This window comes from Talpa occidentalis, unplaced genomic scaffold (assembly GCF_014898055.3).
Source record: "Talpa occidentalis isolate TD23 unplaced genomic scaffold, MPIMG_talOcc4v2.1 talOcc4.3, whole genome shotgun sequence".
Lineage (NCBI taxonomy): Eukaryota > Metazoa > Chordata > Mammalia > Eulipotyphla > Talpidae > Talpa > Talpa occidentalis.
Window position 1 is genome coordinate 25,699,051 of NW_023603184.1, and position 16,894 is coordinate 25,715,944.

The 16,894-nt window shown below is 41.0% G+C and overlaps 1 protein-coding gene across 1 annotated transcript in view; it reads right to left on the reverse strand.

Annotated features, from left to right (window-relative positions):
* The window catches only part of SCUBE2 (signal peptide, CUB domain and EGF like domain containing 2), a 55,868-nt gene that overhangs the window by 13,253 nt on the left and 25,721 nt on the right, over nucleotides 1–16,894 (reverse strand). Inside the window, exons 12-14 of the mRNA XM_054699366.1 lie at nucleotides 16,102–16,257; nucleotides 15,504–15,710; nucleotides 851–1,021 (exon numbers count right to left, since the gene is read on the reverse strand). Of these exons, the coding sequence (XP_054555341.1) occupies nucleotides 851–1,021; nucleotides 15,504–15,710; nucleotides 16,102–16,257 (534 nt within the window). The remainder of the gene's footprint in view (nucleotides 1–850; nucleotides 1,022–15,503; nucleotides 15,711–16,101; nucleotides 16,258–16,894) is intronic.

The window sequence follows — 16,894 nt, forward strand, 5'->3', positions numbered from 1 at the left end:
AGGGTGAACAGATGCCCAAAAGACCCCCCCTTCTCAACCTTGCCGTTAGTTCTAGGGTTTCATATTAGGTCGAAGACAGGCTAGGAGTCACACAGTCAATTTGAAAAGTTGATTTTTAAACCAGGCAAAATTCTGCAGGTGAGTCTGGAGTCATTTGGGTGGGAACAAAAGCTGGTCCTGCAAGTTACTAGAAGAAGGGGCTTGAAGGCCACTGCAGTGTTTACACTCTGTGGAGACAGTGACTTAGAACCCCCAGAGATCACTTCTCCATTTGAGCCCACCCAGTGTCAAGTGGTCCTTCTTCCATTAATAAAAGGGAAGACATTTATTCACAAATTAAATAGTAAAAAAAAATTCACAGAACCTGAGTTTGGCTCCAGGTTAACATTTTATGAGACGATCAGAAACTGTTCACAGAGGAGTTCCTAGTTTTAACAAAATAATCCTTTTTTAAAAAATCAATAAGCTATGAATTTGACATCAAATCTAGAAAAATAATCAGACCTGCTTTTTCATTTTCACACTTGGTAGATAGTCTCTAGTCAATAGGAGGTCACTGGATATCACACATATTTATTTACAGTGAATAAAGCATGCAATTGTGACTTGTATACTTCTTGCCAACGTAGTCTATCAGATTTTTTTTTTTTAATTTACTCAAGTAGGCATCAGTGCAGCATGTACCAGGCACAGAACTAGGGACTACAAGGCCAAAGACGAATGCCATATAGTCCCTGTACATAGGCAGCCATGGTACTTTGTCTGAAGTCTTTGAAATGCCACTTGGGCCTTCTGCCCAGACAATGATATTGGGACAGGAAAAGTAAGAAGGGGTAGGTGCCATCCTTACCTCCACATTCAGATATATTCCAAGCTTCTGGAGTCTTCGGGACCCCAGGATTTTCTGGTCTTGGGCATGGTTCACATGTGATTTGTCCTTCCTCATTTTGGAAGGTTCCATTTGGACATAAAATGCAGCGTTCTTGTGTTCCATCATAATATGTCCCAGCCCTGCAACTGACTAGCCAAAGGGGGAAACCATTTGGTCAGTTTGGGGACAGAGGCCCAAAAAAAACAATGTGAGTGCTAAAAATGAAAGTAAGCACCACCACGCCCAATGTAAACCTCCCCAGGACAGAACACACCCTACTCTGGGTCCTCTGTTCAAGGCCCTTTTCCAGGATCCCCACTGTTCAAGGTATGTATAGGTCCTTCCTTTCTGGGCCAGGAACTCCCTGGGAACAGGGAGCAGTGGTTCTAATGATTTTTAGAGCACAAGTACTTACTCTCCATACTTCACAGGGCTGTCAGAAGAATTACAAAGGTGAAAACCATTCATTGAACAAAGGCCTAATGCTGTAGGAACAGAGAAGGTGCTGAGTCTATTAATTCTGACATGGGACATCCCAGAAGCCTTCCTAGAGGAGGTCACATTTGCTTCGAGCCTTAAAAGATGAGTAGGGTCTTCCCAGATAATGAAAGGGGGCAGGTCATAAAGACTCATATGTGACATATGGGAGGAGAGGAAAGAAAGGTAGGTTGTATATAAATTGACAAGATTCTTGAAAGCTGGCATTTGAATTTTATTCTACAGGTAAAAGAGTCATTGAAAGGAGAGGAAATAGGACCAGAGACTGTTTTGAAAACCTCAGTCTCTAGTGACTAAGGGAGGGTGATAGAGAAGATATTTAATAGATAAGCTGCCCAAAATAGCACTTGTAATAAATTTAATGTTACAAAGAGTAAACCCTGGTAAATGTCTTTTGAAAGGATAAACTACAAGGAAATTAATAACTATGTTTCTGATTATATTACTAGTATTATTAGTTAATTGTGGACTTACACCTTATTTTGGGGTATGAATATGAAATAAATATATTGAGTTGGGCTCCCTAGATTAAAATTCAAATATTATCATCATAACCATCAAAATAACCTTTCTAATAGTTAACATTTGTTGAGTACTTACAATCCACTAGACAGTGTGCCAAAAGCTTCACATACTTTCTTATTTATTCCTAAGCACAGCCCTAAAGAGTGAGATGCTATTGTTAGCTCCATTTTACAGACACAGAGACTTAGGGATGTGTAATAATTTGGCCAAGTTCCGAGAGCTAGCCTATGAAATACACCTACAGTGAGATCAAGCGCTATGCATTAAGGGCAAAAAAAGTCATTTTACAAAATTTCACACTGAACAGCAAATCAAAACTTTGCCAAGGATTTTCTGTGAGATACTAAGGGAATTTACTTAGAATAAACACATTCTCTTTTGTACTTATGTTGCCAAGAAACAGAAAACAAAATAACACACAATCAAGTTAGCTGTTGTATCTCTTGGGTATTTGTTTTTATCCTATCCTACAAATGCAATCTACATAAATACTTTTAGGGTTAAAGATGGCAAAGTTCCCTATTACCAGTAATAGAAATATCTTTACATTATTCTTTAATAAAAAATAAACTTTTAAAATCATAGTAGACAAACTATGCCACATTTCAAATATTATTCTACAAATAAATACAATTAATAACATCTACCTTAAAATATAAATCTTAATGCTTTTTAATATTGTTTGGAGTTTCTTTCATAATATTTCTGTCATATTATTTAGCCTTTCTTTTATTATATATTTTATATAATTTATGGTATTAAAAAAAAAAAAGCGAACCAAACTCTTGCTTTCTTGGCAAACAACATTCTAATGAGTATGATGCATAGCTCTGTGGCTGACAGAACCTATAATTCTACACTTATTCTCTAAGTGCAGCCCTACTTGATAACAGTTTCCAAAATCACTGTGGTTTCGGCCTATCTCCTGTGACATGCTGGGGTGAATTATGAACTAGGAATTCATGACTTTTTATCTTGTGTCCCACCTGACTATCCTGGTGCCTAAATCAGGCCAGTAAATGAGAGAATAATCCCTTCATGGCTCTACTGAGCCAACCTACCACGAAGACTGGCAGAAAGTAACTAAAACCAGAGCTGTCCCCAGCCCCTAATAGCCCACACCATTTCCATCTGGAGAGCAGCTGTTGTCAAGATGCTTGTTCTCCTCGAGGGGGGTGCCCAAATGATGACAGTGATCCCAAAGCCCATCAGGCATGGCTCATCCAAACAGCAGGGTCTGAGCCTTCATGATTTTTCTGGCAGAAAAATAACTCCTCTGTGAGTGGTCAAGACTAGACCCGAATCTCACTGGAAAGAGTAACTGGATGGGCTCCTGCTACCCTGGTGTCCACTCCTTCTTAGAACTATTTAAACCCTCCAAAGTCTTTTCAAGTTTACATTTTGAGAAGTCTGACCAAATCCCACATCTGTTACAATCTCTCAATTGAACAAAGGGCTGCGAAATGCCCATTGGGCCGCCCTGAGGAAAGAGGGTACCAGCTCTTCTTTCTCACAGTGAAAGGCCTGTTCACATAAACAAACTCAGATTGTCCCTCACAGTTTCCATTTTCCTTCCGAAAAGAAGACCTACAGAAATAATTCACACCAAGTACCTTCCAAATTAGTTTCTTTCACAAGGTAAAAATGAGCTAAACACTAAAAGGGATTCTAAAATGTCACGAAGAGCCTGAAAACAGCTATTTGCAATGTGCTCAAGATCTGGCCTGAAGAGACCTCAAATCACACGTTCCAGTCGGTTCCCTTTTCTCCCTGAGCAGCCAGCTTGTTTTGAGGCCCCAGACAAAGGAGTCAATTGCCCCCAGAACACTTCACTATCACAGCAAAGCTTTTGTGCATCTTCAGTGACCATTAAAATCCCATTCTCAAATCCCACACAGCTGTTTTCTCCACATCTTTAAAAGAAAAATACAAGAAAGCTTTTCTGATGCAAAATGGAGAGAGCAGCGGGACCAGGATTAATGGCGACAAAGAGACCTAAAGGCTCACCCTCTTTTCAACACCACGGCCTTTGAGTGTTTCAGGCTGTGGACAAACACTATGGTCTCTCTGTGGGTAAGATGATGAAACTAATAAAAGAGGTCACTCTCCAGCATCTGACTGTTTTCTTAAGAATCATGCCTGGACTTCTGAGAAGAGCCACAGCAGCCCACGCGTATTCCCAGGGTTCATGGAGCTGTGCTTTGTCATAGCTCAGAGGCGCTGGTGCTCTCGGCAGTTCCCTGGAATGGAGATCCTGGTTTGAACCCCGTTTAAATGAATGTGTCAGGATAACAGGAGACAGCACCCCCTCGGGCTGAGAGGCTGATTCATCACATCTGTTCAGGTTTTTTGTATGTGCTCAGGTTTGTGATTTGAAAATATTCTTATAGGTGATTCAGAGAGATAAGCCCAGCTTGACACCTTCCTTGCCCAAGATATACTACGTTTGCTTACATCAAGTTAAGATTTAGGAATAAAATTCTTCTGTCTCCAAAGATTTGCCCTTGGCACTCTTTTCTTTTAATGTTGGTGCCTATCCTTGGCACTTCAATTGGTAAGATGAAGATTCATTTATTCATTCGTTCAATTAAATACTTATTGGGCATTGATTAAGCACTGAGTACTGTTTTAGGACATGGAGGCAGAGCGGAGAATACAGGCATGACCCTGCCCGAGAGGGGCTCTCAATCGAGTGGAGGATATGGACAATAAATGAGCAACATACAGTAAAATGTTAACTAGCAGTGTGATAAACAAAAGTTGAACAGGAGAAGACGGAAAGACAAAGTGGTGGCAGTGGAGTTTTCGTGCATGTTATTTTGAGAGGGAAGCCAGGAAAGGCCCCCCTGAGCTCAGACCAGACTGAAATGAGGGAAATAAGCCTGCAATGGTTCTGCCTAACAGCAAAAAGCCAGTGTACTGGGACCATTAATGAAAAGGGGCAGGATGACAGGAGATGAATTTTGAAAAGCAAACAAGGGCCAGGCCAGAAGGTCATGTAAGGAAATTAGACCTCACTCATAGTATGTTGGAGAACTTGAATTGCAGAGACATGATATGACTTGTGATTTTAAAAGATTTTCTGGGATGGAGAACAGACTGAAGGCAGCCAAGAGTAAAGAGAGCAACTCACTGTCTATCGCAATAGACGATGCTAGAGACGATGGGGTTTAGAACAGAGAGGTAATAATGGAAGAGGAGAAAACTAGTTGGATTCAGGACATAATCTGAAAGCAGAGATGACAGCACTTGCTAATGGATTAAATGAGGAGCATGACAGAATGAGAGAGGTAAAGATGACTGAGATTTTCAACTTGAGCAACTAGGTAAATAGACATGCCATTTCCTGAGATGAGGGAGAAGGAGAAGCAGGTTTTATTTGTGAAGAAAGCAGATAAAACACCGGGCTTTACCCTTTGAATTTGGCTTGTTGGTTGACCATGCAAGTGTTGATAGTGAAAAGGCATTGGTTACACTGGTTACCTCCAAGGCAAGATATTACAGGGATTTACAAAATGATCAGCTGGGTGTCTACAAAGCATTTTCACATCTCTATACATTATGGCTTACCTAAAAATAAGAAATAAAGTCTCACTGACTTAGTGTATGCGTAAGCCTGGCCCCTCAGCTAATGTACTTCTCCATGAGATATGAAGACACAAGGTCTCCAAGAGCAGGCAATCCACAACTTGGGGGTAGGAGGTACTGACTGCTTGTTTTTTTAAAGATTTATTTATTTATGTATACAAGAGCTGGGGTACAAGCCAGAGGTGTGGGGGTGGGGGGTGAGAGGATTCACCAGACAGAGTGGGGAATAGAAAGGCAGACTGACTGAAGTACACTGCTGAGGGGAGTAGAGGGCCAGTCAGGAGAGGTCTGCTGCGCCATGTAGGTTGCTCCCTGGCCGAGGGATAGAACTTAGGCTGCAAAGAATGCAGACAGCCTCATAGGTTGCATCCGAACCCCTTGTGCCACCAGGGAGGCCCATTGCTTCTTTTCAATGTATTGAGAAGAGTTACAGTTGAATCCTGTCTGGTTGAACAGATGTCCTCATTGTGTTATCTAGTTCGAACCAAACCATCACTAAATAGAAGGCAGTTTCAAGTGATTCCTGTAGAGACTGAAGGCAGCACCACAATGAAAGCAAAGGTGAACAACAGTAAGTATCAGACCTGAAAGAGCTTTTACTCCTAGCACTAGCAATTGGTCAAACCACACCATGAGAAGTAGTAACCATATCATCAGATCTGACACACATCAAGCCAAAACACAAGCAATGAGCAAAAGATTATCTGAAAAATGGAGGCATAACCACACTGGTAAAAATGAACAATGCCAAATTGTGGGCAAGGCGCCCTCAGATGCTAGCCAGTTTTTTCAGAATTTGTCTACTAATCTGTATCTCATTCTTCTACCTTTTATGATGTATATATTAGTCAATGGTACAAGTATATCATTTTAAAACAAATATTCACAAATTCAAAAATATTTTACTGTGTGTGTGATCAAAACACACAACATGTCTGGGATAGAGAAGTCCATAGAGCAAAATAGCTGGAGGTCAGAGTTGGAGAGGGTGGTTTGGGTATCACCAGCATATAGTGGTATTTAAAGCTATGACACTGGATGAGGTCACCTAGAAGAATGTGAAGATAGGAGACAGGTGAAGATAGGAGACAGGGCTCAACAGTGTGTTAGTGAGAGCCAGCAACTGGATTTGGTAATACAAAGGTGATCAGAAACCTTGAAAAAAGCAGTTCAGTTTGGGTGGAGAGGTTGGGAATGAAAACCAGAGTTGAGAAAATGGGAGATGCAGAAGCAAAATGAGTTTAGGAACTTTTTAAAATTATTTTTAAAAATTTTTAAATTATATATATTTTTACATCATTTTAATGGAGTTTTGTTCTATAGGCAGTTGAAGAAATGAGGCAGTGTTTGAAGAGAAGCATAAAGTCAGGAAAGTTTGCTTGGGTTTTAATACAGGCAATAGGTTTGTGTGCTGCTGAAATGACATATAGAGAAGGAGAATTGTAAAGGTGTGTGTGTGTATATGTGTGTGTGTCTGTGTGTGGTGTGTCCATGGAACACTGCCAAAGCAATGTTCTCAGAAAGGTAAGAGGGATGAGCTCCAGTGCCTAAGTAGAGGAGTTTGTCCTGTATAGGATATGGAGTGTGTATCCATTTTAATAGGAGACAAGTCAAACAGATGGCAGGTTAGCATAAGATAAGGGATAAAATCATTTTCCTAGACTCCTAGACCCCATGGACATCTCTGCCCAGAAGTCTGTTACAACTCAATTTCAACTTGCCCAAGGGAACACTTCTCTTTCCTTCTCTGCTCAGTCTTTCCTACTTCTCTGGGTTTACTTTTTTTTTTTTTAAAGATTTATTTATCTATTCATTATCTATTCATTATCTATTCTACAAGCACTGGGTACAGTCAGATGCGCAGGAGGGTGAGAGAATCCACCAGAGCCAGAGCAGGGAGCAGAACAGGCAGACTGACAAAGTACACTGCTGAGGGGAGCAGCCGGCGCAGCAGGAGAGGTCTGTCATGCCATGTGGGACCCTCACCTGCGGCCAGGGATTGAACTGGCGCTGCAGAGGCTGCGGGCAGCTTTGAAGCCCAGCGCTCAACCGCTGCGCTACCAGGGGAGGCCCTGGCTTTACTCTTTTTATAAACAGCTTCTCAACAATCCCAGTCAGCAGGGTTCCAAATTGAAGTTATCCTAGACTTTTCTCCTCCCTGTAATGACAGCCTACAATCGTGTCCCTGTTGTCCATCCCCTATTCTTCAACCTGTTGGCACATCCCCTGTTCTTCAAACCTTTGGCAGTTCAACCCCTTTGATCGTCACCACCTCTTCTCTAGATTACTGTCAAAACCTTCTGACTATTTCCCTTGCCTTCTTTTCCTTCCCTGCCTCTGCTCTGTTGCATCCTACAACCATAGCCATCTTTCTAACGTGCTTCTCTGACTGCTTCACTCCCTGGATCAGAACCCCTCTTGACTTGATTCTTTATTCTTCTCTCAGTGTTTTTGACTCAAATTCAGTCTTGAGTTTCCTTTTCTGTATCTGAGTTTTCATTCTTTCTCATGGTCTCTCAAAAGCCTATTTCCCCCCCTGCTTTTCTTATAAATCTTTTCTGATTATTTCTTCCCCAGTGGTCACATTCATCTAACTATTCGGCGAACTCACAGTTCAGTTTCATTGGTTTTTTTGTTTTTGTTTTTTTCAGTATTCCTTGCATACAAAACAGGGTTGGATAAGATGAGGGACATGTGGGAAACAAATGACAGATCAGAGGCCAAATCAGAAATCTCTGAGCTCACCCCAACCCTTTCCTCTTCTTAGTCCCCAATCTAATATATTAACAGATGCTCATTTTTCCTGCTAAATATTTCTGTAAACATTTTCTACTCCATCTATTGTCTTCATGTTCTCAATATAACTTTTGCCAAACATTCAAAAACCTCTCAAATTGATTTTTCTGTCTCCAGTTCTGACCCCCCAACTCAGTCAGAGAGATCTTGCTACACTACAAAGACCTACCTGGACATTGCTTGACCAATCTTCTAATGGCATGAAGAGATAAAGTAAGGGCTTGCCAGCAACATAACCAAGCCTCTCATGATTTGGTCATGCTTTCCCCACAAGCCTAGCTGCCCCTCATCTCCTACTTGCACGCAGCATAGTAATACTGAAATGTTAGTAATCCCCTGGGCACACCTTTCTTATTCTCATTCCCCAAGGCTATTCTCTTGTCTGAATACCCTTCCTCTTTGTGCATCCTTCAAAACCCAGCATCAGCTTTCTCTCTTTTGAGAAGGCGTCTTTGATTCTTCCATGGGAGGGCTAAGAACATCTTATTATCCAGGCCTCCTCACCACCCACCACAGAGCTGGCCCATAGAGCGTTCTCCTTATGGATACAGTATGAATAGCATAATCACAGGGCACAGTTTATGCCCAGGGGAGGTGAGAGTACTTGAGTTTGAGAGAATTAAGAACATAGCTCTTCAAACTTAAAAGACATTTCTCCAAAGAGGAAATGCAAACAGCCAACAGGCATATGAAAAAATGTTCAACATCCCTTATAATCAGGGAAATGCAAATCAAAACCACAATGAGAATACCAGTAAGAATGGCATATATTAAAAAAACTAGCAATAACAAATGTTGGCAAGGATGTGGTGAAAAAGGAACTCTCCTATATTGCTGGTGGGAGTGTAAACTGGTTCAACCACTATGGAAAGCTGTCTGAAGGCTCCTCAGTCTACAAAAAATGGAGCTACCATATGACCCAGCAATTCCACTCCTAGGGATCTACCCAAGGACAAAAAAACATTGATTCAAAAGAACACCTGTACACCTGTGTTGAATGCAGCACTATTTACAATAGGTAAAACCTGGAGACAACCTGAATGCCCAAAAATAGATGACTGGATCAGAAAGATGTGGTATATATGCACAATGGAATATTATTCAGCAATCAAAAAAGATAAACACGCTATTTGCAGCAACATGGATGGAGCTAGAAGGAATTATGCTCAGTGAAATAAGCCAGAAGGAAAAAGAAAAATATCAGATGGTTTCACTTAGAGCAGGAATATAGGGGAACCCAATAAGACATCAGTGTAAAAAAATAATAACAGTACAAAACACAAAAAAATCAAAAATAGGCAATTATAAACCAGAGACATCCTGCAGGGGAGGAGGAGGGAGAGGGATCAGAGGGAGGGAGGGAGGAGCACAGGGGACTGAGGTGATGGTGCACGGGTGCTTTGGTGAGGGAAATTCTATGGGGACTACACCTGAGTGGGTGGGGGAAGCAAATATTGTTTAAAAATGAACAATGGTGCAAAAAAAAATTTTTTTTAATTTAAAAAAAGAACATAGCTCTTCAGTCAGATCTGGATTGGAATCCTGGCTCTGCCACTTACTTGCTGAGTGACATGGGGAAGCTGCTTATCTCTCTATGCTTTTGTTTCTTGATCAGTAAAAAAAAAAAAGCATAATACAAAATAGACAGGTGATGAGGACAAATGAGATAATATATGGGTACAGTCAAGTATCATTTAGTGACCAGGATATGATCTGAGAAATGTGTTGTTAGATAATTGTGTTGTACACACCTGGTAGAGGGTAATTACACAAATCAAGCGTCTATAGTATGAACTATTAGACCACTTTCGTACAGGTGGTCTGTCATCCACTGACATGTTGCTAAGTGATACCTGACTGTAAAAGAGTTTAGCACAGCACTGAACACATTGGAAGTGTTCAATAAATGTCACCATTTTGTTAAATTATGTTTCAAAACTTTTTAATTAGAGGAATTTCCTACCAAGTCTGTGTGATAAATATTGGTTTAATAGTGGCCTATGGGGACTCCCTGGTGGCACAGGGGTTAAAGACAGTGCTATCAAGCTATCACCAACCACTGCAGCATGAGTTCGAGCCCTGGCCTACCAGGGAGAAACCCACAAGGCACAGCAGACCTCTCCTGTCTCACCCGTTGCTCCCCTCAGCAGTGTATTTCAGTAGATCTGACTGTTCTGCTCCCCATTTCTCTCTGGTGAATCCTCACAAACACACACACACACACAACACCCTGCACCTCTGGCTTACACCCCAGTTCTTGTATGCATAAATAAATGAAATCTTTTTTAAAAATACTGGTTTATGTTACTAATAAAGACTTTACTTTCCTTGATTAAAGTAGAAAAGAATACTTCTGTCTGTTCCATTCTAAACAATCTCTCAGTTTTGAAAGAATTAAGAAAATGTCTGAAACATCAATTCCAAAGAACACCTGCACCCCTATGTTTATAGCAGCACTGTTTACAATAGCTAAGCTTTGGAAACAACCCAAATGCCCAAAAATAGATGACTGGATCAAGATGATGTGGTACATATATACCATGGAATATTACTCAGCATTCAAAAAAGATAAACACATGCAATTTGCAGCAACATGGATGGCGCTGGAAGGGATCATGCTCAGCGAAATAAGCCAAAAAGAAAAAGAAAAATACCGGATGGTCTCACTCATAGCAGGAATCTAGAAAACTTAAATAAGGGACCAGGAAAATGAATATAAGAAAGTGAAAATCAAAATCAACAATAACCTATGAACCAGAGACACTTTTTGGGGGGTGGGGGGCGGGAGGGGAAGGATTGGGGTCAGAATGGGGCGTCTGCAATTGTATGGGGGAATATAAAAATAAAATTTATTATTTAAAAACAAAAACAAAAACAAAAAAAAAAAAGAAAATGTCTGAGAAGAAATACAAAGTGCTCTGCACTTGCAGATCTGTGGATCCCCTCTTTGCCAAGGGGCTCCCCATTCCTCTCCCTCTGGGGCTGTGAAAACCCAGCCCCTCCTCACTTAGGTCTCAGTAGGAATATCACCTGCTCTCAGAGCCCACCCTGAACACTGCAAGAAGAGTAGCCTCCCTCCCCTCTAACCTTCTCTGTTTATCTTCAGCACTTGTAACTACTGGATTTATCTTTTTTCTTTATGTTTTATTGCCCATCTCCCTTTGTTAGAATGTAAACTTCATGAGAACGGGAACTTTGCTCACTATTTCATCACTGCTCCATCCCAAGTACAGAGTGGCTCAAAGTTGTAGCTCAGTAAATACTGTTTGAATAAATTTTTCTCAATAGCATCAGGGCAAAGCTACTGTTTAAAAATTTGAATTAAACTTTCCTAGTCTTTCAAGAATGTAGGCACTAAAACACTACCCAGTTTGCTAGTGGATTATCTTTTAATAGACTCAGCAAGTTTTAAGAATAATCAAATACAAAAATACATATATAAGCAACTATATTTTGAGAGCAACTTTATGAAAGAATAAATATCTATGAAAGAATAAGTATCTATGAAAATAGCCAGAAATTTATACTATCATTAATTTTTCTTTAGCTATGAAGAACTTTATGGATTACTATGGAGTTTAAGAATTTTTTTCTGAGTGAATATAATCACCATTTTTTCCAAATCTTGCTAAAATAGATAACAGATGGTACAAAGGTCACTGATAGATCAGGCTACCCCTAAATTCCTCAAATACCAGATTAATGAGACTTCACTATGTAAAAATGACTCTAAGAAAGTGTTTAATTGCTCAGAAGTGATTATGTATTCTGCTGAACTTGAGACTTTAAAATTTATTAATGATGTTGAAAACAAATAATTTAATGGAAAAAATTGGCAAAGAAAATGAATATCTTAGAAGGATTCCAAATGGCCACAGATATATGACACCATCTTACTAATAATCAAAGAAAACAAATTTAAAGGACTATCATTTCAGCAAAAATGAAAAGTATCAACGATAGGCCATGTTAGCAGTGATGCGCAATAAAACATGAAGTATATATTAGTATGGTCTCTTTAGAGGGGGATTTGGCAGTGTCTATACAGTTTTTTTTTGTTTTGTTTTTTTGTTTTTGTTTTTTTATTTTTGGTGGGACCCTCGCCTGTAGCCGGGGATCAAACTGGCGCTGCAGAGGCCAGCGCTCAACCGCTGCGCAAACGTAAAAGAACACAGCCCAATTTGAACTGTTTTTTAAAACATGATTCTTGGGCCTCCCTGGTGGTGCAGCGGTTGAGTGCTGGGTTGCAAAACTGCCCGCAGCCTCTGTGGTGCCAGTTCGATCCCTGGCTGCTCCCTGACCACTGGAGGAGGGTCTCGCATGGTGCGCAGACCTCTCCTGCTGCCCGCTGCTCCCCTCAGCAGTGTACTTCGGTCCTTCTGCCTGCTCTGCTCTCTGCTCTGGCTCTGGTGGATTCTCTCACCCTCCCGCGCTTCTGATTGTACCCAGAGCTTGCATAAATAAATAAATCTTTTTTTAAAAAAATAAAACATGATTCTTAAACATAGACTTGTAGTTTATTTTCAACACAGCAGCCAGAATTAGCCCTTTATAATCTAATTCAGAATCCTGTTATTTCCCTGCTCAAAACCCTTACTGAGATTCAAAGTCCTCTCTACAATTTCCATCCCCACGAGATCTGGGCCTCTTCTGCAGCAGCTCTGACATCCTCCCTCTCCATGCTAAGGCTCTCCTCGTCCTGGCCTTTTTTCCTAATTCCTCAGGGGTTTTGTACTTGTTGTTTTCTTTGCCTTAGATCTCTTAGTGGCCAAAAGACATATGAAAAAATGTTCAACATCACTTGTAATCAGAGAAATACACATATATTAAAAAACTAGCAACAACAAATGTTGGCGAGGTTGTGGAGAAAAAGGAACTCTCCTGTGCTGCTGGTGGGAGTGCAGACTGGTCCAAACACTATGGAGAGTTGTGTGGAGATTTGTTGACCTACTAAACATAGAGCTTCCATATGATCCAGCAATTCCACTCCTAGGTATTACCCAGAGGACACAGAATCATTAATTCAAAAGGGCACCTGCACCCCTATGTTTATAGCAGCATTATTTACAATAGCTAAGCTTTGGAAACAACCCAAATGCCCAAAAATAGATGACTGGATCAAGAAGATGTGGTAATATACACAATGGAATATTACTCAGCAATCAAAAAAGATAAACACATGCAGTTTGCAGCAACATGGATGGAGCTAGAAGGGATCATGCTCAGTGAAATAAGCCAGAAAGAAAAAGAAAAATACCGGATGGTCTCACTCATAGCAGGAATCTAGAAAACCTAAATAAAGGACCAGGAAAAGACTAATTATACAAAGTAAAAATCAAAATCAGCAAGCAACTATAAACCAGAGATATACTACGGAGGGGGGATGGAAGGGGAGAGGAACAACTAGAGTCAAAATAAGGGGGGGGTGCAATTGTATGGAGAATATAACCAAAATGATAATGCATACATTACGCAAAAATGAAAAATGATGTAAGAATTATATAAAATAAAATATTAAAAAAAAAGATCTTCTCTCAGATATCCCTATAGCTTGCTTCCTCCTTCCTTCACATCTCTATCCCAATGACACTTTACAATGACCATACTCCTTGAGCACAGTCTGCTTTTGTGGAGAGAATGTTCCTTCTTGTCTTCCCCTTGCCCTGGCACTTTCTATTCTGCTTCTCAGCTTGCCTGTTCTTCATTTTCTTAGCACCATCCCCAAGTGATTATTTTATTATTCATTGGTTTGTGGTCTTGTGGTCTGTCATCCTCTGCTCTAATTGTGAATTCTCTGCAAGCTAAGATTTTTTTTGCTTTTTTTTTAAACTTTTTTTGGGTAAAATCACTGGGTTCTCAGCATTTAGAAAAACTGACTGTCCTACCTGACCGTTTCTGCAACTCACCACAGAAAGCAGGGCTGTAGCAGCCAACTCTCATTACCATTTGGTAGGAAAACTGGAACCCTTAGAATTGTAATTGAAAGTGAGCCAACCAGCTGGGTTGTTTTTACTGTATTATTTTTATTTTTTAAAGAGAGTCAGCTGGAATAAAAGTCAAGACTATTTGAGAACCAGTCCCTAGTGCACAGTTATACTTGATTTTATATTTGATTTTCACTGTTTTGGCAAAGATACAGATTTGGGCTGTGTGGCTATTGCTAATGATTCTCCTGTATGAGAGCACTGGGCTCAGCTTTGCTTGTTCAAAAACAATGATTTATTACTCCCTAGCTAGAGCTTCATTTTTTGGACCTCATGATTCTAATAACATTTCAGAAAGCACATCAATATATTCTGGTGGAGGGTCTGGTTACTGAAATTCACCTTACTTGGGACAAGAACAACACAGGCTTTGGAGTTGGACCATCCATGTGATCTTGAGTCAGAAAATTTAGCCTAAGCTTCAGTGTGTTCATCAGCTAAAGAAGATAATATATACCTAATAATATTACTGTTAAGATTAAATGAAATAATGCAGTTATAGTGTTCAGCATCATTCTTGTGAAAGTGAGAATTCAATAAGTCAGTACCACTATTTCTATGAGACACCCCCAATTTTCCCCTCTAAGACTCTCAGGTAGAATCTCCTAAAACAGTCTCTCACACAAAAAAATCTCAAGACTAAGCACTCTGGAACCGCCTCCCCCATTCATCAGATGAATAGAGTCGATAGTGTTCAAGTGCAGGGTCTCAAATTTAATTCTGAAACACACAAACATAAAATTATACACAGGGGACTGACCCTAGCAGGAGCTTTGGGCTGAAGCTCTTACAAGGCAGCTGAGTGGTCCCACCCTCCCCTCTGCACAAAACTATGGCCAGAAGTTTGTTCCTTGCCACCATCAGTCAAGTCAGCAAGAGATGATAGGGGAACTGTTTCACACCTGCAGACTGAAAAGTCACCTTCCCTCAGATCCTCACAGGGTAACACTGCCCTTTTCATCAAACCCCCCCTCACCCCCCGCCTCTTCTTTTCTTCCCACAACTTAGCAAACATTAATGAAGTGACCACCATAAGCCAGGCTCTATACCTGGTACTGGGGAGCTCCTTGTCCAGTAGGCATGACAGGCACTGACATGTAGTTCCCAAATGAGAGGGGGTGTCTAGAATGTTCTCTGAGGTGAGGATGGAGAGGGAAAGATGGGCCTAACTGGTCACCCTTAGCATTTATGGAGTTGAGACAGGCTGTTAACAAGAACATCTTGGTCAGCAGATCACTCACCACATTGGTTTTCTACATGACCCTGGCCCACTCCACAGGATTCAGCCTGGTGCTCAGGTGTAATGGGAGACTTTTTAGCCACTTGAAGGTCCATGCCCGAGAGCTGGAGGTGGAACTGCTCCCTGTGGACAGCCTTCCGGAGTGTGCGGAGGGCTTTCCGGAGCCGCTTCTCTGTTCGCTTTATGATGCAGCTCAGGTCACAAGAAGCTACAGAAATGAGAGGGCCAGCAGCAGGAGAGGAGGTCAGGCTGCAGTGGTAAGGACGTCCAGGCCAACTGCAGGACCCACCAACACCCACAGTTCCCTGTGGAGAATGGAGGAGACCTGGAGCAAGGGCACCTAGCAGGCTGGGCAGCAATTGACTCAAACAGAAATTTGTTGACCAAAATAGTAACTTTGGGTTTTTATGAAGCAGATACAATCATCACATTCCAAAACAATTTAGTTTAGTTTGGGGTTAAAAAAGGAAGGAAAAAAACAGGAGATACTTCAGTGGTTGCACTATTTTTTTTTCCCCAAGAATGATGAAAAGTGAAAGGCAAAGAGATAAGGAGCAAGCTGTGAGAAGCCTGGCACCGTATGCTGTTTTCAAACCAACCTGTCACCTCCTTTTGGTTAGTTTCAAGCTCAAACTCAACAGTGATAAACATTTCCTTAGTAGCACTTGGGCGGCCAGGGGCTCCCAGGACTTGCTTGCCGGAGCTGCATGTAAGGTTTGCGTAGAGGAAGCTCTCTTTTACTGAGCTGTGCTTCTCTGTATGAAGAAACAAAATTATCGGAAGCCAAATCCTGGCAAAGCACTCCGTTGAACATTCGCTAGAGCTCAGTAAACATTTCATTAAAACAACTCTCAAGGGACTAAACGATCAACTCCAGATGCCAAGATGTTGCAAGCCCTCAGCTTGGAGCACGATGACATTTTAATTTTGAAGAGCTAGTAAAGCTATATAACATTAAAATTTAGCTCTTGAAAATTATTTTCCTGGATAAATGCTGGATGTTTCCAACTGACTGGCCTCCTATGTGGAAGACGGGAACCAGGGGTCACCTTGCATTCCTTACTGGTAACACTCATGTTCTCACAGTTGGTTTCCTTAAAGCTGCACTGTGATGCACTGAGCAGGGGCTGAGGCTTCAAATAAGGAATGAACATCGGATAGAAAGGGAAGCAGGATTTCATGCTTTTAGGCAAACTGATCTTGGAGTAATTCTATCCCCAAGGGGAGGTTGGAAATCACATCAAGAGTGAAGTCCCATTTTGAAATAACTAGAAGCAGTAAATGGCCCGACATCAGAAGCAAACAATTTCATGAAGGCACGTAGGATGGGAGTAAAAGTGTCACAGGAAGCAGGGCTTTGCACATCCCCATCCCCATTTGGTGCTGTCTCCC